We start from the raw sequence: 27,552 nt of genomic DNA, 5'->3' as shown, positions 1-27,552 counted from the left end.
TTTTAGGTCTGGCATTTTATTGATATTAAACCATGTTAGACCTACATTACGTGGTACCATTATTATTTTTAGTACCTGGTTGAGTTGTGCTGAAACCCTGCACCAGAAGACTGTCCATCACTGTTTGGGTAAGGGGTGGCGTCACCAGTCACAGCATACTTTAATAACTAATTTCTTCAATCGTTAAATCGTTTTATGCTGGGCATATTGCATATACGACCACTATAGCAAGCTAGCATTAGGTAACGTCAGCTCACCCTCACAGGCCCCATACCTACCCTTGAGTTTGATACCGCTCCATGGCTTTCCTCTCTCTCCTGTTGTTGTAAATATGAATCTGAGAATATAATTTAATATTTAATATTAATATTTTAATATTTTATCAAATAATATTTTGGTCTGTTAAGGGTTGTCCTGTGAATTCCAGCCCAGTAAGGCGATGATATTAGGACAAAATAGAAAGGTGTGAGACGAGCTCGGACATTATTGAACAGCATAAACTCTGCACACACAAGGAATGAATTCACACAATTTCTTAAAATACAAGAATTTATTAACAAAAATAAGTCAACTCAAAGTCAAACATATTTCAATCAACAAACTCTTTACTATGCTAAAACAATTCAACTAAACTACAAGCAGAATTAAAGAATAATGAAGACTAATGGGCTATGTACAATATAAACAAGTTGATTAAAGATGATTGGAAATCATGACCAAAAAGAGTGATGCAACATTGCCATGCAATGTTTATGTTTGAGAACCAAGGATTATCTTGAAGAATCTGGAAGTGAAGTTAAGTTAGTCTTGGAACCAACTTAGGAAATAACCAGCAAACGTTTAGACAACCCTTCACAATGCAAGATCAGGCAAAATATTATTTTAATAAAATAATGTTTTAAATAATGATCTGCCGAATAAAACCAACCTCCTGGATGACTAATTCTCAACGGTGTCTAATTAACTGCCTTTATTTATTGAAATAATATTTGAAGAAATATTATTGAGTATTTTGGAAAAGAGCCAAATCTTTCTGGAGAAATGGGGCTTAATGGTGTTTACTTAGTTATCAACTCTAGCAAATGATGTTCAGGGACTATTATTCACTAGCTTGAAAACCAACAACCTTTCTGTTGACTAGCCTTAATGCTAGCACACACGTGTTCTTAAAGGCTGGCCGTTGGGCTAACAAAAAAGCTAATAGCTTAGCACCAGAATCAACACATACCTTTAAAATACCAGGTTAATAAAAGGGTTAAAATGCATAAGCGCGGACAGTGCATTATGAGCAATGTTCTGGTTAAAACCACCCTTTAAATAAAGTTTATCTTAGCTTTAAAACATACAAAGAACACAGAACCGGCGCGTGCCGTAGCTAGCCTACTAGTGCTAAAGATCGCCAGGTTCCACAAAACAAAACTTCATAACATGAAAACGTTTAGATCATTTCATCCTAAACCTATCTGTTAATCTGCCCAAACCTAACCTCTGACCATGGTGAGTAAACGTTGTCCAAGGGCGATGAAGTTCAGATAAACGTCCACAGTCAACAAGCGGTTGGCTTTCAGCTAACCTCTGCGTTCGCTCTGTGAACAATAGCGTTAGCTCCGGAAAGCTGGCGGCTCGGCCTGTCCGCTGCCCAGCTGTTTGTCACCGTAACACGGTTGTGCAGGCCGTAGTGACTTCCTCCAGACTCAGCTTGTAGAAACAGCTTCTCCACCGGGGATCTCTCTGCGACACAGTTTTGCTTCTGTGGGGCCTCGAAGAGAAATTGTAAGCAACTCTTGCACCTTAATTTCCCCGTTCATGAATGAAAATACCGGATACACATATAGTATTTCATTCTACTTAACTTTGCATATGATCGATGATCGTATGGCTTTGGATCCAGTTGAATTTATGTCTTTTTGCCAGCAAAAGACATCAGCGCGCTTTCCTCTCCTATCCGGTACCTCTGGAAGGCCGTGTGGAAGAGGAAGACTTGTGGAAAGGTGGGGGCTTTTATTTGGGTAATGGCACCACAGGAAGTTCGCAGTTATCCCCTTTTCTGGCTGTGCCGGAAGAAAGTTAATGCACTTTATTTTGAAAAGTTCCAGAAAAGTATGTACCGGAGTTTGGTGTCGAAATCCATGGCGGTATGGTCCCAACATCCCCCCTTTTTAGTTCTGAAGAATGGGATGAAGTCCAGTCTTTGGGGCTAACAATCGTCCTCAGCCATGTGAAAACAGTCACTGGGGTCCTGTAGCAAGGCAGAGTTCAACAGTTCATTTTGGTTCAGAGGTTAGTGTTTGGACAGGAGTGAGGCAGGCTTGGGCAGAGACTAATACTAATAAAATGTTTTAAAGAAAGAAAAAAAACAAAAGTCATGTAATAATTTTCACACCATAATAATACTGCTTTTAAACCTTACTTTCTGAAGTACAAAACCATAAGAAAGAAAAAGATTAAAACAGAATATAGGGTGTTGGAAATTATTTACCATCTTCATACCTTGTTTGATAGATTTTACAGGCTTGCCAGGTCTTTTAGGAACACCGTTACCTCAGTTATAACACACCTGCAGATCATCTCAAACTCCTCCTCTGTGATGACATCTTTGGAGTGGCTCCACACTTTACCACCAACCTTACAGTTCGATGTTGCACTGTGAAAAGGTGTTTGTCTTTTAACTGGTGGCTTGTCTTTTGGCTGACGCCAGTTACCACCCCCCTGGTTCTGTTGCATCACTTGGGGACTTACTTTGCGCCTCTTCTTAGGCCTGTTCTCTGTTTGAATGTTTAACACTCTAACTTTACCTTTTCCTGCTCTGTCTGAACTGACACGTGTTTCCCACACAAGCTGAGCATATCTACGAGTCTCCTGCATAGAGAGATTCTCTGTTATGCAATGCATGGTCACGTCATACTGCACGCTAACGTGGAGGTTGTGAAGAAACAATGACTTAAAAGTGTGGTCTTCTTCACGACCTGGAGCATAACATCCCTGAAAATAAGCTGTCTTCAAACGGTGGAAATATTCTCTGGGTGGTTTGAACTGTTTTTGCAAAACTGTCAAAGCATTAATAGTGGCAGCAGCTTCATCTCTGTAAACATAGTACTCTTCTCTAAGAGCCTGGCAGAGAGCTGGATAGCTGTCACTAATTTCTGGAGGAAGAGTTTTTATGAACACATGAACACTCTTAGCTGTTGTTTTCCAAATAAGCCTCAGCTTCTCACGATCAGAAGGGAAACACAAGTCAAAAAGACAATGTTTAACCTCAAACAGGTAAGCATCGATATTTAACTCCTGGCTACCTGGATCAAAAACTTCTATGTCCTTAGCAAGGGATTCAAGCTGTTTGAAACGGAAACCATGCTCCCAAGGTGGGCCACGTCCATCTGAGAAGTCCCATTGGTTAGGTTCATGAAATGGTGGAAGATCATGATAAAACCTCTGGGGGAGGAAACAAGTTTTCTCATGAATTAAATGAGAGCTTTGTAATGAATGGACTCGTGGTGGGGGGTCAGGTTGGATTGAGTCACCTGAGAACCATGTGCTTCTCTCCTGGTCCCTGGGGGTCGACACAGAGTCAGAAAGGAGAGGGGTGCCGATCAGACTGGAAGGGTGCTCCTCCCACTGAATCGGGCCACTTGTGCATGCTGAGTCCGGAACTTGGTCATCTTGGTGGTTGTTCACTGCAATGGAATTTGGCAGGAAACCACTGGAGACCATCTGACTTCCAACATTTCTGTTAAGGTCTGTGGAAGTAAGTTGAACACTTTGGCTAAATTTAGGAGGGGGAGACTTTGACCTAGGTGCTGGATGCCTGCTGTCTGAGTCTGCCCCCTGCTGTGGCTGCTGCAGCTGCTGTGAGTGAAAATGCAAATTGGGTACCTGAACAGTGGAGGTTTGTTCCTGCTTTTGGGATGAAGCTCTCTTGAGCTCATCTGCCTTCAGGTCCACTAACTTTGCTTCAGCTTTCTCCATCCTCTCCCCGGCTTTTGAGAGCTCAAACTTCACAGCATTCTCTCTTTGAAGGGTCATCTGATGGTCAGTGTGTAACTGAGAATATCTTTTAGCTTCCAGTTGTGATTTCTGCTGATACAACAAGGTAAGCCGACAAAGAACATGTGAAATCAAAATCTCTCTACTTGGATTTCCAATTAGGTCAAGTAATTCTTGAATCTGTTTATCACAAGCAGCAAGGTCAAACTGATTTAAAGCATCCCGCTCATCTGGAGACAAACGGATGAGATCAGCAACCACCACCTTCTGCATCTCCACGTCTGCTGAATTCATAATGGAGTGTGATTCCATCATTCTGGCAGACACTACAAAACAACAACAAAGTTATGAGAATGTTGCTAAAGCAACAACATCTAACAAATATATGTCCAGCTATATATGTATATCTGACTATACATATATTGGAAACATTTGATTGTAAAATGGGTGCACCAGTTGATCATTCAACCTGTGACTTATGACAACACTATGCTCTCAGGGTTATAATGCTACTCCTTTCTCTAAGGATATTTGTGATTTTAGAGTTAATTTTTCACCTTTCTTGTGAGGAGATATGATTAGACACTACTCTTAACCTTTAAGGGAATTTTGTTTAAAATGCAAAGGAAAAATAAAATTGCTACACCTCCTAAGTGTAATAATTGCAATTTGACTTTTGATTCATCCCCCTTTATGGCAGGCAGGGTGATTAGATTAAATCCTGTTCTTTCAAACCATAAAACAAACTATAAAGTTTCTGAATGGATACATGCATCAAAATTGGGTCAGATACTAAACTAACTGTATAGTTAATTTAGTTTCAAATTGTGGTCTTACACAAAACACAGCCTCTGGATACAGACGTGCAGCAACTGTCTGGACATTGAGGTTAACTGAAGTTAAACCAAGTCTCAAGTCATTGCTTACACAGAAGAAACCAGACTGAGTCAGAACATCTAAAATTTTGCTTATGTAGCAGAGTTGATTGTTACTAGCACGGAGATATTGGAGTTATTAATTTTGACGAACGTCTAAAATTGTGAATTCCTGGAGTTGTCACGAGTTATAATGTTCTCTTAAATATAATCAGTGACATCTGATGTTAGAACTATGATGTTTTGAGTCGTATTGTGACCAGTGACAGCTGGTTTTAAGCTAATCACTTGGTGCATCAATAATGTGCAGTTGTGGTTTTATTCATTCACATCTATGTACAGTGCAAGCTGTTCATAATAATGCCCACCCAGCGGGATGCCACTATGTTGTAAATATGAATCTGAGAATATTATTTAATATTAATATTTTAATATTAATATTTTAATATTTTACCAAATAATATTTTGGTCTGTTAAGGATTGTCCTGTGAATACCAGCCCAGTAAGGCGATGGTATTAGGACAGAATAGAAAGGTGTGAGACAAGCTCTGGCATTATTGAACAGCATAAACTCTGCACATATATGGAATGAATTCACACAATTTCTTAAAATACAAGAATTTATTAACAAAAATAAGTCAACTCAAAGTCAAACATATTTCAATCAACAAACTCTTTACTATGCTAAAACAATTCAACTAAACTACCAAGCAGAATTAAAGAATAATGAAGACTAATGGGCTATGTACAATATAAACAAGTTGATTAAAGATGATTGGAAATCATGACCAAAAAGAGTGATGCAACATTACCATGCAATGTTTATGTTTGAGAACCAAGGATTATCTTGAAGATTCTGGAAGTGAAGTTAAGTTAGTCTTGGAACTAACTTCGGAAATAATCAACAAACGTTTAGACAACCCTTCACAATGCAAGATCAGGTAAAATATTATTTTAACAAAATAATGTTTTAAATAATGATCTGCCGAATAAAACCAACCTCCTGGATGACTAATTCTCAACGGTGTCTAATTAACTGCCTTTATTTATTGAAATAATATTTGAAGAAATATTATTGAGTATTTTGGAAAAGAGCCAAATCTTTCTGGAGAAATGGGGCTTAATGGTGTTTACTTAGTTATCAACTCTAGCAAATGATGTTCAGGGACTATTATTCACTAGCTTGAAAACCAACAACCTTTCTGTTGACTAGCCTTAATGCTAGCACACACGTGTTCTTACCGGCTGGCCGTTGGGCTAACAAAGAAGCTAATAGCTTAGCACCAGAATCAACACATACCTTTAAAATACCAGGTTAATAAAAGGGTTAAAATGCATAAGCGCGGACAGTGCGTTATGAGCAATGTTCTGGTTAAAACCACCCTTTAAATAAAGTTTATAAAGCCTATTCGGTACCTTTGGAAGGCCGCGTGGAAGAGGAAGACTTGTGGAAAGGTGGGGGCTTTTATTTGGGTAATGGCGCCACAGGAAGTCCGCAGTTATCCCCTTTTCAGGCTGCGCCGGAAGAAAGTTAATGCACTTTATTTTGAAAAGTTCCAGAAAAGTATGTACCGGAGTTTTGGTGTCGAAATCCATGGCTGTATGGTCCCAACACTGTTCTTGACCAGAGTGCTTCCTCTTGCTGCCCTGAAAACCTTCTCTGGCTCTTTGTTTTCACTCTGAGTCTGACACCAGCCACAAACTTAGCAGCAGTCAAGGCTGTTGTTGTGTTTGTGTGACATAGAAATCGCATCACGTTACTTTTTCGGACTATGGCGCCACCTTGCCATTGACGGTACCGCCAACATTGACATGGTACTCAATTGTAATGGAAAAGGAACCAAACCGTGAAGGGACCGACCCAAGTCAAGTAGAGTAGGTACTAATGGAAAAAAAACATTACACTTCTGAACTGAAACAAATGGTGTCAGTGGTTTGTGTTTTGTTTGTACTGCAAAAGGTTTCATTTGTGCAACCATAATTTTGTAGGACATCCAAACATTACAGCCCCCCCGGTGGTTACAAACATAAGGCATGCAACAATCTTAGATTTCTTTGCTTTTATACTTTAATATTTCTAAAATTATGGTGGTGCAAACAAAGAAAATGCAGAACAGAGCTCAATTTATTAACACCATTTTTGTTCTAGTTTGATAATGTGATGGAACCCAGTTGACCTTTGACGACCTACCCTTAAACCTTGATTAATATCTTTAAAATGATCAAATGACACAAACATTTTAGATTTTAAGAATGTGTATGAATGAAAGGTGACATCTTAAGTGTTTGTATCCTCTACAGTCTTATAAACTTAAATCCTTTCATCAACACCATTCTGTTTAAAAAACATACTACTTCTGTTTGCTGGCTCTTTATTTTCCAAACATCTCTATTACCAGACAATTATTTTTATGATATATTCAAAAAATGTGATGACAGTAGAGGACGTTTAATGTTACAAAAAACTTATTTTTTAATGATTTATAAATTCTAATTTGATGACATACAGATGTATTGTAACACAAACCCTTATTTTTATTGTATACAGCACTAAGGATTCACATATCTCAGTCTACAGCAGACATTCTTTTTCAAGATGGATCATTTGAGATGAAAGAAAGAGGGGATGTCGAAATGAAGGTAACTTGTCAACCTCTTTTGTTTTTTAAAGATGTACAGTCTTTGTTTATTGTTTATTGTGACCAGAATAAATTTTTCTGTCAGGGTAAGGGAGTCCAGAAGACCTACTGGCTTTTGAGCAAAACTGGATTTAATCCTACTTTCAATTCCCAAAGTTTATTGCAAGGTGACAGCCTTAAGGTGCAAATGGAGGTAGGTTGAACTCATGCACACTCATGTGGATTATAAGATCCAAGGGACTGTTTTTGAAAATAGTTTAGATAAATTAAAGCTTTGAAATATTTTTCTCCGGTAATTTACATTTAATAAATTGTCTCCTTGTTATTATATGATGGTATGTCTATGGTGCTGTGCAAACGTTTTCACACCCCTTGACCTCTTCTACATGTTGTCATATCACAGACTATACCAAAGACACTTGTGAAGTGGAAAGACATGATACATGGTTTTTATTAATTTTTTTCACAAATAAAAATATGATATGTCATGTGTTTGTATTCAGCTCACTTTACTTTGATACCCTTATATATACCCTGCAGTTCCCTTGAGAAGTTACTGTTTTAGTTTTAGTAAATAAGGCCACCTGTGGGTAATTTAATCTTAGTATAAGTCCAGTTGCAATGAAGGCCACAAACATTTGGTAAAGAACATTTGTGAATAATCAGCATGATAAAGACCAAAGCACACAGTAAAAAAGGATAACATTGTGGAGATTACCACAGGATTAGGTAAAAAAAAAAAACAATGGCCTAAGCTTTGAGTGTCTCATGAAATTTGAAAGAATAGCACAACTGGAAACACTGTACATCACCCTGAACACCAACCACACTCTTGATGAAAGTTGATGACAGCATCATGTTGTGGAGATACTTTTTTTTTTCAGAAGGGACAGGGAAACTTGTCAGAGTTGATAGGAAGATGGATAGAGTAGAACTGGGAGAAAATCTGTTAGAGGCTGTAAAAGACTTGAGTTGAGCTGTGACTTGAGCTGTTTGAAAGAATAAACATATGAAACACCGATTTTATTTGGAGAGAAAAAAATGTTAAACCAGGTATCCTTTTCAATTTCACTTTACAAATATGCATTACTTTAGCTTGGTTTATCATATGGAATCTTAATAAAGTACGTAGGATTTGGGGTTGTACTCTGACATACTGTTAAAAAAGATTTAACAGGTATGAAAACCTTTCCATGGCAGCATCAACCTAGTATGCATAGTTTCCTGAATGTTTTGTGCTTTCATCTTTTTGTTATTTCTCCCTACCAAAGAAACACGGAGTAACCAGATCTGCAGTCCCAAAGTCCCAAATCATCCATCCCAAATCATCAATGACTACAGTCCATGTTTAGGCGTTGTATGAAGAAGCAGGAGTATCCTGAGATGATCTCTGTTTAACACTGCTTCACGGAGTGACTTTATTCTAGCTACTTGTTGTAAAAGTATCTAAGAGTAAAAAGAGCTGGCAGTTTTGAATTTAGCAGGTTGTGTTTTCAATTAATTATTCTAAAGGTAGTTTTATTATTTGTGATTTTGGAGCATGTATATATTTACTCTTCTACAAAGGGCAGTTTGCCAAGAAATAAAATAAAAAAATATATAGCCAATCAAGTTTGAATGTATTTTTACAGTAATGTAGATTCCTACGATTCCTATGATTATAAAGGTGTGAGTAATGACACTATAAAGATTTAAGTTAAAGACTCATGTAATTAAGCTAAAAATTCACACAAGCCAGCCGAACCAGGAAAACACCTTAGTTTATCTGAAAGAGTTTATATTTTTCAAAAAATTACTATCAATTCCTATCCTTCCACTTTTGTAAAGAGACATGCTTATATTTGTGAAAAACTGTAAAAATAAATATCACATCTCTTAATTTGTATGCTCACTGTGAAAAAAAGATTGCATCTATTTATTCTTAACTAAAAATACAGAGAATGAAGAAATCATCTCACAAAATGAATGAAGCCGCTGTCCAGACCATAACTTTTGACATTCTGACAGATTAGTTTTGTGTACCAGAAATAAAAGGCATGAAAAATGCCTCAAACAATGTGCAATATTGTAAAATACTTCTGTATTAAAGTATTTCTCTACTCTAGATTAAACATTGCACTCCTTAAAAACATTTTTTTTTTTTTCTGTAATGTATCAGTACTTCTGTTCTCGATCCTCTGTTTGACATGTTTATCTACCTTGAGTCTAAACTGTAATTTGTTTTTGCAATGAAGAAATACCAACAATAAAGTTTTTGCCTTAAAGGAAACAAAACAAGATTTTCAATGAGTCTTTATTCGAGATAAAAGTACACTAAGATTTTGTTTAAAGCACTACTAGATTTACTAAATGCAAATCAGTCCTTTAACTGGGGAATGTATTTCTACGCTCCCTGAGTCTTGGATGACACTCCCCTCTGCGATTGTACATGAGTATTATTTTTGTTTTATGTTTTTGATCCATTTACTAATTCGAAGCAAATATTCACAATGACCAAAAGCAGGATGAGAAGAGAGGTTCCTATAGTGGAACAGAAAAATAAAATTACTATGAAAGACAAACTAAAAAAAAAAAAAAATTTACATGTGGACAAAATTGTTGGTACTCCTCGGTTAATGAAAGAAAAACCCGCAATGGTTACAGAAATAACTTGAATCTGACAAAGGTAATAATGAATAAAAATTCTATGAAAATGAACAAATGAAAGTCAGACATTGCTTTTCAAACATGCTTCAAAAGAATAATTTTAAAAGATAAAAATGTTTTCCTCTTAGCCATTCTTGGGTGTTTTTAGCTGCGTGTTTTGGGTCATTATACTGTTGCAAGACCCATGACCTGCGACTGGGACCAAACTTTCTGACACTGGGCAGCACATTTCTCTCTAGAATCCCTTGATAGTGTTATGGATTTTCTTATCAAAATGGGAGAGAAATCAACTCATTAACAAGAGAAAGACCGGACTTTGTCTTATAAGTTTATTCAAAGGCAAACAGCGTTTGAAGACCCTGTCACTGAGCTTAGTCAGTGAAGCAGAGCCCAGAACACGAGTTTACAGACAGTATTTAAACAGTATGTGGGTGTTACCTCAGCTTAAAAGAGTTTCAGACATATGGCCTCCAGACCTTCCCCGGGTCAGAGGTAACAAGGTTATTTACGAGGGCACCCATCTACCATCCCTTGGGATATAACACTTCAGGGAGTGTTAACCATAAAACTTCTGATAATGAATTTACAGACCAACTCCTCTAAGGTAACAAAACACAGAGGTCAGAGAGGAGAGAGGTAAAGGGAAGTTCAGAGCATTTAAAAGAATTTTCCCATAACAATAGTCTTGAGATTTAATTATACCCTGCACAGATTCAAGACACCCTGTTCAGAGGCAGCAAAGCAGCCCCAGAACATAACAGAGCCTCCTCCATGTTTCACAGTAGGGACAGTGTTCTTTTCTTCATATGCTTCATTTTTCCGTCAGTGAACATAGAGCTGATGTGCCTTGCCAAAAAGTTACATTTTGTCTCATCTGTCCATAGGACTTTCTCCCAGAAGCTTTGTGGCTTGTCAACATGTAGTTTGGCAAATTCCAGTCTGTCTTTTTTATGATTTGTTTTCAACAATGGTGTTCTCCTTGGTCATCTCCCATTAAGTCCACTTTGCCTCAAACAACATCGGATGGTGCGATCTGACACTGATGTTCCTTGAGCTTGAAGTTCACCTTTAATCTCTTTAGAAGTTTTTCTGGGCTTTTTTGTTACTGTTTGTATTATCCGTCTCTTTGTTTTGTCATCAATTTTCCTCCTGCAGCCACGTCCAGGGAGGTTGGCTACAGTCCCATGGATCTTAAATTTCTGCATAATATGTGCAACTGTAGTCACATCAACATGAAGCTGCTTGGAGATGGTCTTATAACCTTTACCTTTAACATGCTTGTCTATAATTTTCTTTCTAATCTCCTGAGACAACGCTTTCCTTCACTTCCTCTGGTCCATGTTGAGTGTGGTACAAACCATGTCACCAAACAGCACAGTGACTACCTGTAGCCCTATATATAGGCCCGCTGACTGATTACAAGAATGTAGACACCTGTGATGCTAATTAATGGACACACCTTGATTTAACATGTCCCTTTTCACATTATTTTCAGCGGTACCATCAATTTTGTCTAGGCCTGTTTTAAGAGTTTATTTTTTTTTATAATTCTGTTGAAGCATGTTTGAAAAGCCATTTCTGACTTTCATTTGTTCATTTTCATAGAATTTTTATTCATTATTACCTTTGTCAGATTCAAGTTATTTGTGTGACCATTGAGTGTTTTTCTTTCAATAACCGAGGAGTACCAACAATTTTGTCCACGTATGTATCTAGACAAAACATTCAAGATTAACAGTTTTCAAAGTGTGTTTAAATTAATGGCAAAAAACCCCAAATGTTTTAGAAAGTGGTATGTTTTTGCAATAATAAGCTACAGCTGATTATATTTTCTCTTCAAATCAAAGTGAACTAAATAAATCTTAGTTTATGTTTTATTGTGACGATCTGTCGTTATTGAAAACGTAAAACAAAGGCAAAGGTTTCTATTTGTTGTGGTCACTATTGTTGTGAAAAAACATTGACCAACAATAAAGTAGGATTTCAAAAGCAAAAAACAAACAATAAAGCTATTTAGGCAGTTAAAATGTAGGTTAATATTTCAGAAGTTGTTAATATTTCAGAATAAATGTGACAAAAATGCATAATTACATATATTCTTTCAAACTGAAAATCGCCATGTAACTTGTATTCAGCAACTCATCTCAATTACCTTTCAATCGCAATCAAACACAATCGTTTTAAATTTTGATATTTTTGAAAATCATATGTGTTAATTTCATGACTGTTTTGCCCATGTAAAGCATGCTTTTTATACTTTGACAGATCATTTGAAATAAACAATTTTAAAAAAATGCTGTTTAAACATATTTTAGCAAGGCTCTTAAATAAAATTTAGAAATTACAATCTTTACTTAAATTCAAATTAAATGTTGTAAATGTAAACACAAATTAAATGTTGGCTTTGAACTTAGCTTTAGGTTCATGATTGCTAATAATTTCAGAATGTCACAGTTCAATCACATTTCAGCCTGGTACTGTTACTTCATGAGCTTACCTGTTGCATGTCCATTATTAGAAGACTCATTGCCTGTTAAGATATTAAGACAATAGTGAATACAATATTAGTTATTTGATTTAATGAGGTTATTTTTATCATATTAACATAAAATACAGAAATATTAGAAGAAATTATTTTTAGTACCTTTAATCTGAAACTCAGTGGTGAGGATCCCTCCACTCGGTTCTACTTCTGATGACAGGGACCTCTTAGAGCATGGACTCTTCAGAGAAAAGTAACAATATTAACATATTATTCATATTATGAATATTCTTTGATGACAATGAGTCACATTTAAGTATTTATGTATTTAATTATATATGATCTTGAATTAAAAAGATAATGAAAGTTTGTCAGAGCAACAGGTAAATTAATCATGCATATATGGGGCTCCCAAGGACGAGGCGATTTTTTTATGACAGCACCAAATAAAACGTGGTCGTACAGGTTACTTTTTTCAACTTGTTTTCCTCAAACCTACAGGTATTTCCCCAGAACTTACAATATTTTCCAAATTTTACAGTTTACTGTCATAGAATTTACAAGCTACTTTCTTAAATATAACGGTTACTTTCCAAGAACTTTGATTATTTTCAGAATTTTACATTTTATTATACCAGAACTTACAGATTACTTTTCTGGACGTTATGATTATTTCTTCTTTTCAGAATTTACAGTTTACGTTTCCTTAACTTGTGTGTTACTTTCCAATATGTAGAAGTTACTTTGTGGTAACACAGCAATGATCCTTTGAAAACGAGACTTTTTTTTCCATTTCAGTTAACACATGTACCTGACGTTTTAATTACAATAACCATTCACATGGCAACAGTAGAGATGCGAAAATGTTTTTATTATCCCACCATGCCACTAGTTGGCGGTATGTTCTGTGAAACTATGTTGTGCCATAGAGCATTAATTTCCACTCATTACAGTCATACTCGTCTACACGGCAACTGAGACCAGGATGTTTTCAAACCATTACACTCTGAAACCCCTTCTCAAATTGTGCCATTTTCAGAGAAAACTATTTGCCATATGCACGCTCCAGCAAAGTATGAGCTGTATCATGCTTTGCTGAAAAGGGTTTTTGCAAAATATCAGACTGACTACAAACTTGTTTGTCCCTTGTTGTAATCACTTGGATCATGAAAAACAAACCAAAAAAAAAAAACAACAACACATTTTTCAGGTTTAAAAATACTGAAATTAAGATATTTTGCTATTCTGAACATGTCAAATTAGTTAAAAGCAGGGGTGAAAGTAGTTTTAAATTCTTGCTGGTACTTAGGGGTGGAGCTAGAGGGGGGGCTGGGGAAGCACTGGGGGTAATATATATATATATATATATATATATATATATATATATATATATATATATATACGCACAAAATGTGTGTGTGTTAATTGTTAATCTCATCTGTGGCCCCCTCAAGATCTTTCCCTCTCTCAGCAAAGTTCAAACTAATTAAAACATATCAATATATTACTTTACTGTAGGCTGTCTGTATAAGTTAGAAATTAGAATCACTTGACAATGTAGAGTATATATATATATATATATATATATATATATATATATATATATATACACAGTACACACCAAAAGTTTGGACACACCCTTTCATTCAAAGAGTTTTCTTTATTTTCATGACTATGAATATTGTAGCTTCACACTGAAGGCATCAAAACTATGAATTAACACATGTGGAATTATATACTGAACAAAAAAGTGTGAAATAACTGAAAATATGTCTGATATTCTAGGTTCTTCAAAGTAGCCACCTTTTGCTTTGATTACTGCTCTGCACACTCTTGGCATTCTGTTGATGAGCTTCAAGAGGTAGTCACCTGAAATGGTTTTCCAACAGTCTTGAAGGAGTTCCCAGAGATGCTTAGCACTTGTTGGCCCTTTTGCCTTCACTCTGCGGTCCAGCTCACCCCAAACCATCTCGATTGGGTTCAGGTCCGGTGACTGTGGAGGCCAGGTCATCTGGCGCAGCACCCCATCACTCTCCTTCTTGGTCAAATAGCCCTTACACAGCCTGGAGGTGTGTTTGGGGTCATTGTCCTGTTGAAAAATAAATGATGGTCCAACTAAACGCAAACCAGATGGAATAGCATGCTGCTGTAAGATGCTGTGGTAGCCATGCTGGTTCAGTATGCCTTCAATTTTGAATAAATCCCCAACAGTGTCACCAGCAAAGCACCCCCACACCATCACACCTCCTCCTCCATGCTTCACGGTGGGAACCAGGCATGTAAAGTCCATCCGTTCACCTCTTCTGCGGTGCACAAAGACACGGTGGTTGGAACCAAAGATCTCAAACTTGGACTCATCAGACCAAAGCACAGATTTCCACTGGTCTAATGTCCATTCCTTGTGTTCTTTACCCCAAACAAGTCTCTTCTGCATGTTGCCTGTCCTCAGCAGTGGTTTCCTAGCAGCTATTTTACCATGAAGGCCTGATTCACACAGTCTCCTCTTAACAGTTGTTCTAGAGATGTGTCTGCTGCTAGAACTCTGTGTGGCATTGACCTGTTCTCTAATCTGAGCTGCTGTTAACCTGCGATTTCTGAGGCTGGTGACTTGGATGAACTTAACGTCCGCAGCAGAGGTGACTCTTGGTCTTCCTTTCCTGGGGCGGTCCTCATGTGAGACAGTTTCTTTGTAGCGCTTGATGGTTTTTGCGACTGCACTTGGGGACATTTTCAAAGTTTTCCCAATTGTTCCGACTGACTGACCTTAATTTCTTAAAGTAATGATGGCCACTCGTTTTTCTTTACTTGGCTGCTTTTTTTTTTTGCCATAATACAAATTCTAACAGTCTATTTAGTAGGACTATCAGCTGTGTACTGTATCCACATCCTGCACAACACAACTGATGGTCCCAACCCCATTTATAAGGCTTGAAATCCCCCTTATTAAACCTGACAGGGCACACCTGTGAAGTGAAAACTATTTCAGGTGACTACCTCTTGAAGCTCATCAACAGAATGCCAAGAGTGTGCAGAGCAGTAATCAAAGCAAAAGGTGGCTACTTTGAAGAACCTAGAATATAAGACATATTTTCAGTTATTTCACACTTTTTTGTTCAGTATATAATTCCACATGTGTTAATTCATAGTTTTGATGCCTTCAGTGTGAAGCTACAATATTCATAGTCATGAAAATAAAGACAACTCTTTGAACGAGAAGGTGTGTCCAAACTTTTGGTCAGTACTGTATATATAATTTCAATTGTTAAAGAACTGCCATGCATCAAACAATGATAAACCATTTTCTGATGCATAACTTTTCATCTTCAGTTTCCGTCTTTTCTTTTGAACAAATAAGTTATTGTTCTCTGCATTGTGGTCAGGTTTTGATTTCATTTAAATTAAAAATTTGACATTTCGGTTGTTTTATTTTGTTTTATTTTTTATTTAAGTTAGTAGATGGTAAGTGATTTATTGTTCTTCCTGTCCTAATGCAAGCGGCGGTTTTATGTCTGTGCACCGCCTGTATAAAATCTCCCAGTCCATTAAATCGAACGCATTGATCTCCTTGGTTTTGGAGGTAAGCGCGCATGCGCTCTCGTGTAGTGTATGTGAAATCTCTGGTCATAAGCGGTATTTTCGAGCTGTACCGTGTTGTTGTAATTCAGCAAAATAACATGAAACACAACTAGTTTCTCTCCCTGTGCTTTTAACTGGAGTATTTTGCAGCGAGCAGACAGACATTAAATGTAGCGGTGCTCGTTTTAAAGGGTGGCCATTCTCAAATGCCTCGACGTCCGAGGAGAGAGCAAAGAAAGAGCATTGAGGCTCCAGCATAGCAGAACAGTTCAGAAACTTTGGAATGAGGGGAAAATAGCTATATTTATAAACAGATTAAGTCGTGTTTTAGACTGCCTATTGGTAGCGGATATGATGTCCTTTGTATGCTCGTGAATTTTTGCATCCGTAACTGGTTCTGGATGACTGCTTCACAGCAGACCCGTTCTTCCCTCTTCCCGGTACTGTGTACCGGTGGGGAAACGCGAATCGACGTAACACCGGCTCACTTTCACCCCTGGTTAAAGGGGAAGGACATTATTGCAGTTCAGTCATGTCTGTGATTACATATCACTGCTGTACTCACAGGCTGGCAGACCAGCCTCTCTGCATCACAGATGTGGACCTCACAGTGAAGCCATACAGTGGACACCTTTTCTAGTCGCTGGAAGCGGAAAGAGTTGAACTTAAATGTGGAGCGGCTGTCTTTGCCATTATCGAAAATGGTCACCGTGTAGTCAGCTGGACAGCTGGTGGAAAACAGGCATTTAGAGACTATTTCACAAAATAAATATCTTCAGTGAACATGTCCTTATCAAGCGATTTTAAATGTGTAGGCACCTGTTGATAATAAGACTCCACCTCTTCTTGTCTGTTGAGTAAGGAGTTGGAGTCGACCAGCAGTTGTTGATAACAACTTTGAATCTGATGGTGAAAATACAGTGTGGATCAGTGTTTAACCTTCTGGATATAATATATAATATCAAGCCTAATCAATAAAGAAAATGCTTGTATACCTATTACTTAGACCTTTTGCCTCAATACCGATAAAAACTTCAGAGCCAATCTCAGAGGTGTCAATCACATAGGGAGCGTCCTTAGCATACAGGAACTTAGAGTTCTACAAAATATAGCATTTTTTTTTCGTCCTTTTCATCATCCAGTCATCTTAAATTGAAGACAATAAAAACTTGTGCAAGAAAAAGGTGTTTCCAGACAGAAGTTATTGTATTGCTGATTGTATTACAGAAGTGTCGTCCAGTGGAGAAACTGAATATATAACGCAGACGCTCACCGTGAACACATTCATAGATAACTGTGATCTAAAAGTCCCTAAACTCCCATTGTTGACGTACACTGTAGCGACTCTGGAAAAAGCAGAGGGTTTAGTAAAAACGCTGCAAGTCATTGTGTCAGCGTGCACATCTAACCCAAAGAGTATTTTTGGCTGAATAGTGCCTTGAGTTGGTGCTTACCTCTGGCTGAAGACTGCGTTATTTACCAGGTAGGCTGCTCGGTACACACAGCTGAAGGTGTAGTTGACCGGCTGGTTTCTGACCGTCAGCGAAGTATCATTGGACACAATGGAGTTGTAGAAGATGTACTTGGCGTCTTTGCCTGGCATGTACTGCATAAAAAACACCAGGAAATTTGTAATTTGAACCTATCTAATTCAGAAGTCTCTATTTGATAAAAATGAACTTAAATGATTAATGTTTTCAAATTTGACAATTACAAAACATTTCTGCAACACATATACCAACATAGACACGTTTGGTCCTGGTTTAAATAGCTTAAATACTTTACAAGTGAGCTTTAGCATGGCTTTTCTTCTTGTGCATGTGCCTTACCTCCGACTGTGTGCCACAGTATGAATGGTTTCTTGGTGTTAGGTCTGGGATAATGAAGCGGTAGTAGCCTGGGCTGTGTATTCCAGTGTAACACATTCCACCCAGAGACAGCTGATCTATCTCCCAGCCATAAGGACACTCTGGGACGTTTGCGATGATGGCGTTAGGAAAACAGGAAACTACAACATAGTCTAGAATATAAATCAAACATTTAAAATTTTGGAAATAACCAGAAACTTGGTCATAACTTTTATATATTCTACTTAAAAGCACATGCATTAATAATTAACAATGTTATTTAAGGTAAACATATTACAACTGCATTAAAAAAACAAAAAAACAAACTTTTCCTTTGTTTCTTAAGCTTTTAACATTTTACTTAAATATGGGCTCATTTTCAAATTAGGGCCAAAGAATTTCACTTTTTGGATTAAAAAACCATAACACACTGTAAAGACATATCTGTTAAAGGATCACTTCCAATTTGTAGGATTTGCTGCATATCTGGAGCTGGATGAGGCTCATAAGGAAATAAATGTGTGTGCTAATCTTTTTTTAAATCCAGTTTTACCTGCTTTTTGTGGCGCGCATGTCAGTGCAACCGGTAATCCCAATAACAGTGCAACAAATGAAGCCATAGTGAGATGCTGCAGAACAAAATCGGAATTTGTAACTGATATAATACTTTAGGATAATATATGAAGATGTAAATCTGTAAAAATGTGACTTACCTTGTGGAGCTAACACCTTAAACCTGCTGGATGTCAGAGGATCCTCATATCTCTTCTGCAGGTTGTCTGTAAACTAGCTCCAAGACAACTCATGGAGGCATTTTATACTGTGATAGATAAGGGTAAATGACTTTCAACCATTCCCCTGTCTCCAATATTCCCACTGGCATGACTGGTTTAAGAGCTCTATTGTGCGGCTTTTCACAAAAGACCTCTGTGCTGCTCAGACTTAGACTTTTAAATGACCAGCATCCCATTAGTGTCACCTATTCTGCAGATTGATAAAAAGAAACGTCCAAAGTTTATACAATGAACACTGGATGGTTTTGAATTAAAGGATGACAATAAAGGATGGGATGAGAAAGACTCAAAGCATGGCAGAGTATTGCAGAGGAAGGCAAACATATTTTTAAATGTAATATTGTCTCAATACTCACACTGAAAAAAGGCAAACTTATTAAAGCTAGATAAAGGCTCTTCCAGTTTTGTAGCCTTTCTAATGCTGCAACAGTTTGTTTCCAATGCATCGTAAAAAAATCACCTTATACTTTTATTAATTTGTCTTTAAAGACAACATTATACATTTGTATATGTTGTATTTTTTGGTTTTTAAGAAATTATTACATAAAGCAATACTACAACTCATATATCCACACATATCTGTATTTTACAGAGCTGAGAAAAGGTTTATGCCATGTCACAGATTTCTTCTGTTTTTGCTTTTTTGCTACAATTGATGTTTCAAAACATGAAACAATTTTTTATATCAGACAATGGTAACCTGAGTAAAAAAACAATATTTGGTGTTTCCAAAAATGTGCCAATTTAATAAGGTAAAAAAGCTATCCAAGCCAACCTGGCCTTATGTGTAAGTATTAAGCAATTAAGTAATTGCCCTAAACCTAAAACCTGGTTGTGCCACCCTGTAGACTCAAGAAATTGCCAAAATAGAAACTGTCTGACAATATGAAGAGGTTTGAAAGATCTCAAAAGCAACACATCATGGCTTGTTCTAAAGAAATTCAAGAGCAGATGTTGTTGACATCTATCTGTCTGGAAACAGTTACAAAGCCATTTCTTAGGCTTTAGTATTCCAGCAAACTACAGTGAGAGCCAATATCCACAAATGGTGTAAACATGAAACTGTGGTGAAACTTTTCAGGAGTGACTGGCTTATCAAAATGACTCAAAGAGCACATCCAGGGCTCATTCAGGAGGCCACAAAAGAGCCCAGAGCATCTTAAGCCCTGCAGGACTCACTTGCCTCAGTTAAGGTCAGTGTACATAGTGTATACTTGCAAAAACAACATCTTAATGATCCCCAGGATTCTTAGGAAAATGTTCCCTGGACTAAGGAGACAAAAGTGAAACTTTTTGGAAAGTGTGCATCTGGTTTGGTAGAAACTCAACACAGCATTTCAGAAAAGAACATAGTTCAGTCATACATGATTGTGTCAATGAGATGGTTTTGGGGCTGCTTTGCAGCTTCGGAGCCTGGACAACTGTGCCATAATTATTGGTACTATGAATTCTGCTTACTGCCAGAAAATACTGACGGAGAATATCCAGTCTTCAGTTCATGGCTTTTGGCTCAAGACAGAAATGCAGCGGAAAAAAAGATCCAAAGCACACCAGCAAGTCCACCTCTGAGTGGCTCAAAAACAGAAATACAAAATAGAAAGTTTATTTTTCACTTAATAAACTTAATAAATGAAATGCCATTTGAAATCTATTTGTATTTATTTAGGTAAGCTTGTCTGATCCAATTTTATTTGATCGTCTGAAACGTGTGACTGAATAATGAGCTAAAACAAAATAAATCAGTGATATTTTTGCATGACCTTGTAAGTGTCTAAATTATAAAAACTTTAGAAGAAATAAAATACGGATCAAAGTAACTGCATTTTATTTCCTTTTATTTTCAGTTTGACATTAATATGTTTTACATTATGTTATTTTTTATATATGTTTTTTTTTTTTTTTTACTACACATTAAACCATTAACAGGATATTTTTATTTCACCAGTACATCTTTATGAGGCCATTAAAAAGAGAAATATACAGATAAGACTATGTCTGGGAATGTAAAGATAAAATGTGATGGTAGCTCGGATAAGATGGGGCATACACAGACAGTAGTGTTCTAAAGTGGAGGTGATAGGCCTCTGGTTTGGTTGCAAAGACTAATATCAGGTTCCTCAAAGTCTTGTGCTATTAGATATCACTTTTGTCTGGCTAGCCTTTGTTATGCATGTGAAATCTGCTTTCATATTGGCTTGTTCGAGACGCTTTCTTGTTTTTTAGCTTCAGCTTTATTGTGTCTTACAGCTATATATTTTTCTAATGAAAGTTATTGTAGCTAATAAGTTGTGATATTGGTATTAATTTAATTATTTCTATCTCATATGAGTTAGGAAATCAAATATCTGCAATTTGCACAAGACATAGACATTTTGAAGCTTTAGTGCATTTTCTTGTCTAAATGTCAAAAGCCACCTTTTAAAAACCTTTTGATAAACTCTGAACAATGAAGAAAAAAACAGACTAGACACTAATGTTGTTCACAGAAAACCCGAACTTGGTAACCTTACATCTGAAAGAGACAAACTGCAGGCAATTAGCATTTCAATGGAACGATAGGGGGAATCATAAAGGTTTGACTGAGGAAGATACAGATCTATTAGTGAGTAAAGGGACAGCTTGTGTTTCAAGCACCTGTTGATGCTAACAATTGAGAGTTGCAAGACTCCTCAATGTTACACAACTGCGCCATGGGACCCAAGGAACTCTGGAGGAGACAAAGTATCTGTTCACGTGTTTGACTGGTAGTCAAGTGAAAATTGACCTGTCCTCTTTGATTTAGCATAAAGTTTATTTGGTGGTATGGTTAAAAAAAACAGGTTGTAGTGGGCATAAATATCAAAATATGATAGAACCTCTGAAAAAAAATATTTTAGTAATTAAGTGTGGATGACAATGTTCAAAAATGGTTAAAAAAGACAAAATGAGTAAAACTTTTGTCTTCAAATTTCAACAAATTATGTCTTTATGTTAAAATATGGTTTGCGTTTCTTTATCTCTATGCTGCACTACTGCATGTTCTTCTGTTGGTTTGCATTTTTGCAATGTTTTTTTGTTTTGCAGGCCTTATATATAGACTACAAAAGACAACCAAGTTCCACTGAAACTTCATTCTGTTTTTGTAGTTGTGGATAAGTGTAAAGCATTGTTCAGCCCACATCTGAAAACGGAAAAGTATGACACAGCTGTAAAACTACCAAGGCTTGGCTATCCAACTACACTGAGGGCCAGAAGGGCATTAATCAGGGGAGCAAAGAAGAGGCCCATGGTAGATCTGGAGAAGCGGCAGACCTCCGCAACTCAGGTGGGAGAATCTGTTGACAGGACAACTGTTGCTGGTGTACCGCACAAATCTAGCCTAAATCTAGCGTAGCAAAATTGTTGAATGAAGGCCCAAATAAGTTGTTTGCAGTAAGCAAATGGCAAACATTTTACAGAAGGTCCAACGAGACAAAAACATAACTATTTGACCTCCAACAAAGTTTGTGTGAAAAAGGATAACACTCTGAACAGACGAACCCCACCATGAAACATAGTGGTGACAGTGTCATGCTGTGGGAAATTTTAAACAGAAATTGCTGTTTAGGAATTAGAAAGATCTAGTCTAGGAATCAGCAAACCTTTTACTCCAAAGAGCCATTTTTACCCTCATTCCTACAAAATAATTTTTTTTTCTCAAACCAGAAAACCAACAAGAACCTTTAAAAAAGGTAACTCATTATATATGATTATACAGAATCCTGAAAGCTTGTTTATTTTATGGTTATAGAGCCATATTTTTATTTTTAAATTTGCATTTAAGAAATAGGTTTTATTTTTATATTTTGGTTTTAAAAAGAAACAAAATCTAACTTTTACAAAGAGAGAATTAAATTTTTTTTTTTTTGACTGGAGCATTCCACATTTATAAAACAAGAACAAAAATGTTGAAATCCTATGCAGATACTGCAGTAATTTGTCCAAAGTTAATCAGTGCCACATGTGGCTCTAGAGCCTGCAGGTCTGGTCTGGTTCACCAAAGCCTCCCTTTTTTCATCTGTCGATGTGTAAATCTGGTAAAGACATAACCCATATACTTGCAGCTGTAATTACAGAGAGAGGTGCTTCCACACAATATCTTCTATTGGGGGGGGGGGGGGGGGGGGTGTGATTGCAAATTCATACCACACTTTGCAGTTTTTTGTTTTTTTACAAAACATTTTTTGAAAACCATCATTTTACCTACACTTCAGTATACTATACAGACAGGGGTCGGAAACCTACAGCTCTGGGGCCACATTTTGGTTCTTAAGAGCTCCCATAATAAAACAGTAAATAGTTGTGCAATAATCATTTTTTCTACTTAAATTTTGTTGTTCCCTCACATTTTGGTTGTTTGATTTTTTTTTTTTTTTCCCCATAAAGACAGAATTTAAGGGTTGTTTGCGCTTTGGCTGGCCTCCCTCATAAAATCCCAATAAAATACAGTAAAGTTTGTATTTTTAATGGTACAAAATGTGAAAAACATGAGGATGTGAATAACAACAAAAAAAAGTGCCTATGATGTGAATCTAAAGTAAAATAATCAGTTTTAGAAAGCCAGTTTCTTTAAATGATTATCAATTTAACACTAAATGAACTGAAGAAAGCACATCTACCTGTAAATATTTTAGTATTATTCACCCACTTAGTTTGGACTTGTGATTAAACACTTAAAATTTTGAAGAGGCTTACCTTTCTTTATTTTAAAAGGTTAAGAGGCATTTAGGGTATTAGATATTAGGTACAATGAAACATCACTAAATACATGAAGAAGATATTTTATGGAACTGAAGCTTTGTTCAACTCATTACATGCAGCAGAGTAGTGGTTTTGAAAATATTCACAACATTAAATAAAAAACAGTGTTAGTGTAGGAGTCTAACAGTACATTTTAGGACAGCATGTATGGAAACACAAACATTTATTCTATACATGATATTTACATAATAAATAGCTTTAGTCTTGAGATCCTTTGTTAAAGTATGCGCACTTGGCAGGTCCAGCTTGTCCATTCTGGTTGGTAAATAATGTCCCTCCTGAAAGACAAGAAACAATAAGTTATGTTTTAGAAAACCTTTTTTTTTCAAACAAATATATTGAATGTATTATGGATCACACTAATTTTTTGTGCTTAATGCATGATTGAAAAAATGTGTAAATCTAATGAACAGTATAAAAACTGTTTTCATGTATACCATAAATCTTCTCATTCATTCATTCATCTTCTATTCCGCTTATTCCAAAGTGGGTCATTGGGGAGCTTTTGCCTATCTCCAGCAGACTAGGGGCGAGAGGCAGGGGAAACCCTGGACAGGTTGCCAATCCATCGCAGGGCATACATTTTTCTCTTATTCCAAAACGACTGTTTTGAACATTTTAAAGTATGTTGATTAGAAGTGCTCTTTCTAAACTGAAATACATTTTTTATTTTAGTCGTTTAGGCCTAGTCCACTGTATCGTGACAAAAGCGATTAAGAAAAAATGTGTGCTCAAACGAGCGTAGGCAGCACCACTGAAAACGCTGTAGTATGTATACCGGATACATTTTTGGCCCCATGAGACTGTCACAGAAACACTCAGAAAAACAGTGGACAAAAAACACTGGGCATATGCAAACACCTCATTTGAGGTAAACACAGCAATGCGTTGTTGTAGCTATGACATTTTGCTATATTTCCACTCCGTGATCAAGTTTAAAAAAATGTGCGTTCTTGGTCTCCTAAAATGCCGGATCAAAATACCTTCACCGATACACCCAAGCTCCCTTTGGATGGGGCCTCAGTAATCTGTTTTGTGTTACTGTTTTAAATAAAAACTTAATATCAAATATTTAAGAAAATATTTTAGTTTGTCTTTGTGACATAAAAATAGCAAAAATTAAGATTTGGAAATTGTAATGTCCTTGGATAAAAAAAAAAAAAAAACATTTACATTTTCTGAACTTGTGTGAAACAAATTTTTGACATTTTATGTGATTATCTGTTTGTTGAAGGAACCATCTCAGCTCAAACTGAATTACTTACTCCCTGCTGGGCTGTGTGCTGTTTTCACGACACAGCAGACCTTCCTCACACGGGCAGATCTGGTTGATGCTGAATGCCAGGCCGCCATCAGGAACATAACAACTCTCATCACGAACTAGCCGCTTTTTGCACACCATCTCACCATGATGTCTAGCGCAACACATCGAAGCCCCACAGTCTTTGTCAGCTTTACACCTGGAGCCTTATTTAAAAAAAAACAGGGGTTAAACTGCAGGTTTCCTCACATTTGGAATTTAGAAACTCCTTATATTTTCAGTTGAGTTTGCAGTGCTTTATGTTCATTTCAAAATAGAAATAACTAATGTTCATTATGGAATGATGTGGAAATGTGGAAATACAAATATTTTTACAGAAGTATGGAAAATACTTAAATCAAATTGCATGCTTTTCAGACTGCATTGGAATCATGAGACTAATTCAGATTTGGTTTTAAAATTGAGCGTATATATGTTTACCTTCTTGTCCATTGGGAATGCTGCGGTGACACTTCCCAAACATGCAGGTGAGTCCGCGGACACACTGAGCATCCCTCCTACAGTACTGGCCCTCTCCGCGTAAAGGCACACAAAGACCGAAGTGACGATCACACGAAAAACCACGTTCACAAGCTCTATCACTGTCGCACACAGCCTGCAGACAAAATAAAATAATTTTAAAACGTTTTCTGTTCAAACACTGTAACCCAGAACTCCTGTTACACATTAAAACAAAGGTTAGAGTCACTTAAAAGCAAGCATGCAGATTCTTACTGTGAGCGCTTTGGCCAATGGTGCCCTCTCTTTAAGTGTTTTAGCTCCTTCTTTGGGAGGGCTGTGAGGCATGTTGAGCATCCAGGCCCATATACGAGCATCAGTACCAGAGAAGCACAAAAACAGGAGAACTGGGCACAGTTTCCCCAACATTTCAAAGATGGACTAATGTTAAACCAAGAGTGAGAGAAACTTCCAAAAGGGGTGCCTCAGAATGAGAAAAAGAGAAAAAATGGTCCCAATTTATACAGTGAGGACTGAGGAGATCCATGCAGTTACACTGGCTGGCTCCTCTAGCAGTACAACTTTTATAGGTCAACAAGGCTTGATCTCCCCCTCACCACACTGTTTGTCCAAGCATCAGGGTAGGAGGAGACAATTAGTTTTTAATGGATTAACTAAATTGCCCGAGCTACCCCCTGCAGGCCTCTGCAGTCAATGAGGGGAGATGGGGAATTACCAACAGTTTTTGACAATAGAACCAAGACAAGCATCAACTCTGTGTTGTTATCTCAGCCAGACAAACAAGAAGGACAAAAGATGACAAATGCATGACATGTTTCACTGCTCACTGAGTGACAAGTACTGCCACTAAAGGTCCTGGCCCCAAAACACTAAGCAAACAGTCCTGGCCCCGACCTTTACTGTCATGTCCCCCCCTACCCTATCCTGCTTCGGACCCCTCGCTGAGAGCAATTTAGAAAAACACACTCAGTAGACAAACCCATGATCTCATTAAGAGTAATTACCATGAGCCATTAGTTGTCACAGGCAGAAAGACACTGAGTGCTGAGGAAAACAAAGGTTTATTTCTGCACATTTTTCTCCAACAGGAGTGAAGTCAGAGATACAACTCTAATCTTTCAGGAGACATTCAAGGAAAACTAATGATCTTTGCAATGGAGGAAGAAATACTTTTCTTTATTCCTTTTCTTTAATCACGCTTAGTTTTTCCTATTTTCACACGTGATTTTGTGATTCAATATATCACAAAATCATCTAAATGGTCACTTGTTTTTTCCCTTTTCTAAAACTTTTAAAATGAGTCATTTTCTGTAACTTCTGGTGTTTAAATAGTCTACCTTTTTGGAGATCCTTATAAACAGGAACTTAGGTGAGTCCATTATGACACTTTCTTTTCTCAATGTTTTAATTTTATACTTTTCATCTTGTTACAGAAAAAAACATAATAATTCCCCACACCTGACCTCTCAAATAAAAAATAACATTTCAGTTTAACTTATTTTATTTATATGAAACCAATTCACAACAAATGACAAACCAAGGCACTTTGCAAGACAAAATAATTCGATTTATGCACAGCAATATTTCATTGAGTCAATTCAGTCACATACACAGATTCAAGTTCAATTACATGCACTATAGTCCAATCCTAGTTGTAATAAAATACAGTCAGACCAGATTATAATGCCAGTTGGTAAAAAAATAATATCAAGGCCTGTGGTCTTTCTCTGTGAAGTTTGTTCTCCTTGTGCATTTGTGGGGTCTCTCCAAGTGCTTCCTCCCCCAGTCGAAAAACATAACTGGTTACTCTAAATTGCAATTAGATATTAGTGTGTGTGTGTGCATGTCTATTTGTCCTGTATGTCTTTGTGCTGCCCTGTGATGAACCAGGGACCTGTCCATGGTGTACCCTGCCTCCTGCACAATGACTGCAAGAAATAGGCACCTCCCCTCCTGTAACCCTGCAAAGATAAGCCAGGTTTGAGGATGGATGGATGGATGGATGGATGGATGGATGGATGGATGGATGGATGGATGGATGCGAGAGCTGTGGACTTTGACTTGCGGTATTTGTCGACACATGTTCTTGACTTTGGTTTGGTGTATAAGAGGTCAGATCCATCCATACCATAAGCTTTTATAATTTCTTA

At 37.0% G+C, this 27,552-nt stretch overlaps 3 protein-coding genes across 6 annotated transcripts in view; 1 reads left to right on the top strand and 2 right to left on the bottom strand.

The window, feature by feature from the left end:
- The window catches only part of gucy2g (guanylate cyclase 2g), a 42,862-nt gene extending 33,975 nt beyond the window's left edge, over positions 1–8,887 (top strand). The window contains exons 20-22 of the mRNA XM_047376541.1: positions 7,408–7,499; positions 7,584–7,691; positions 8,770–8,887. Of these exons, the coding sequence (XP_047232497.1) occupies positions 7,408–7,499; positions 7,584–7,691; positions 8,770–8,850 (281 nt within the window). The 3' untranslated portion in view covers positions 8,851–8,887. The remainder of the gene's footprint in view (positions 1–7,407; positions 7,500–7,583; positions 7,692–8,769) is intronic.
- tectb (tectorin beta) lies at positions 7,247–18,830 on the bottom strand. Of its 4 annotated transcripts, none has more exons than XM_047376542.1 (11): positions 18,763–18,830; positions 18,603–18,678; positions 18,032–18,222; positions 17,657–17,808; positions 17,476–17,578; positions 17,198–17,301; positions 17,022–17,105; positions 16,768–16,930; positions 12,789–12,867; positions 12,642–12,674; positions 7,247–8,487 (listed from the first exon to the last, which is right to left on the bottom strand). In XM_047376542.1, exons 2-11 carry the CDS (start codon positions 18,667–18,669, stop codon positions 8,249–8,251), a joined length of 1,215 nt encoding a protein of 404 aa, XP_047232498.1. In that variant the 5' UTR covers positions 18,670–18,678; positions 18,763–18,830; the 3' UTR covers positions 7,247–8,248. The 4 variants fall into 4 exon arrangements, with proteins under 4 accessions (XP_047232498.1, XP_047232499.1, XP_047232500.1 ...); XM_047376543.1 differs by having other exon boundaries at positions 17,476–17,548; XM_047376544.1 differs by lacking the exon at positions 7,247–8,487 and adding an exon at positions 9,790–10,018.
- A 4,182-nt stretch (positions 18,831–23,012) lies between these two features.
- Positions 23,013–25,920, bottom strand: LOC124874633 (dickkopf-related protein 3-like). The gene is made up of 4 exons (XM_047376069.1): positions 25,658–25,920; positions 25,364–25,538; positions 24,888–25,089; positions 23,013–23,900 (listed from the first exon to the last, which is right to left on the bottom strand). The coding sequence occupies exons 1-4, from the start codon at positions 25,808–25,810 to the stop codon at positions 23,840–23,842; spliced, it is 591 nt and encodes a 196-aa protein (XP_047232025.1). The 5' UTR covers positions 25,811–25,920; the 3' UTR covers positions 23,013–23,839.
- Between the last annotated feature and the right edge of the window lie 1,632 nt (positions 25,921–27,552).

The sequence above is a fragment of the Girardinichthys multiradiatus genome, chromosome 10, assembly GCF_021462225.1.
Source record: "Girardinichthys multiradiatus isolate DD_20200921_A chromosome 10, DD_fGirMul_XY1, whole genome shotgun sequence".
Taxonomy (NCBI): Eukaryota; Metazoa; Chordata; class Actinopteri; order Cyprinodontiformes; family Goodeidae; genus Girardinichthys; species Girardinichthys multiradiatus.
Note: the sequence above shows the minus strand (reverse complement) of the source record. Positions and strands in the feature narration are given on the sequence as shown.

What these genes read in the sequence shown, in the direction of transcription:
- LOC124874633 (XM_047376069.1), bottom strand. Translation starts at nt 25,810, where the DNA reads ATGTTGGGGAAACTGTGCCCAGTTCTCCTGTTTTTGTGCTTCTCTGGT. An exon ending in CATTGGCCAAAGCGCTCACA is followed by an intron (nt 25,539 to 25,657) that starts GTAAGAATCTGC and finishes TTTTGTCTGCAG; the next exon opens with GCTGTGTGCGACAGTGATAG. An exon ending in CATTCCCAATGGACAAGAAG is followed by an intron (nt 25,090 to 25,363) that starts GTAAACATATAT and finishes TTTTTAAATAAG; the next exon opens with GCTCCAGGTGTAAAGCTGAC.
- tectb (XM_047376542.1), bottom strand. Translation starts at nt 18,669, where the DNA reads ATGGCTTCATTTGTTGCACTGTTATTGGGATTACCGGTTGCACTGACA. An exon ending in TATCTATGAATGTGTTCACG is followed by an intron (nt 17,302 to 17,475) that starts GTGAGCGTCTGC and finishes TATATTTTGTAG; the next exon opens with AACTCTAAGTTCCTGTATGC. An exon ending in TAATAATGGACATGCAACAG is followed by an intron (nt 8,488 to 12,641) that starts GTAAGCTCATGA and finishes TCTTTCAAACAG; the next exon opens with CTCAAGTCACAGCTCAACTC.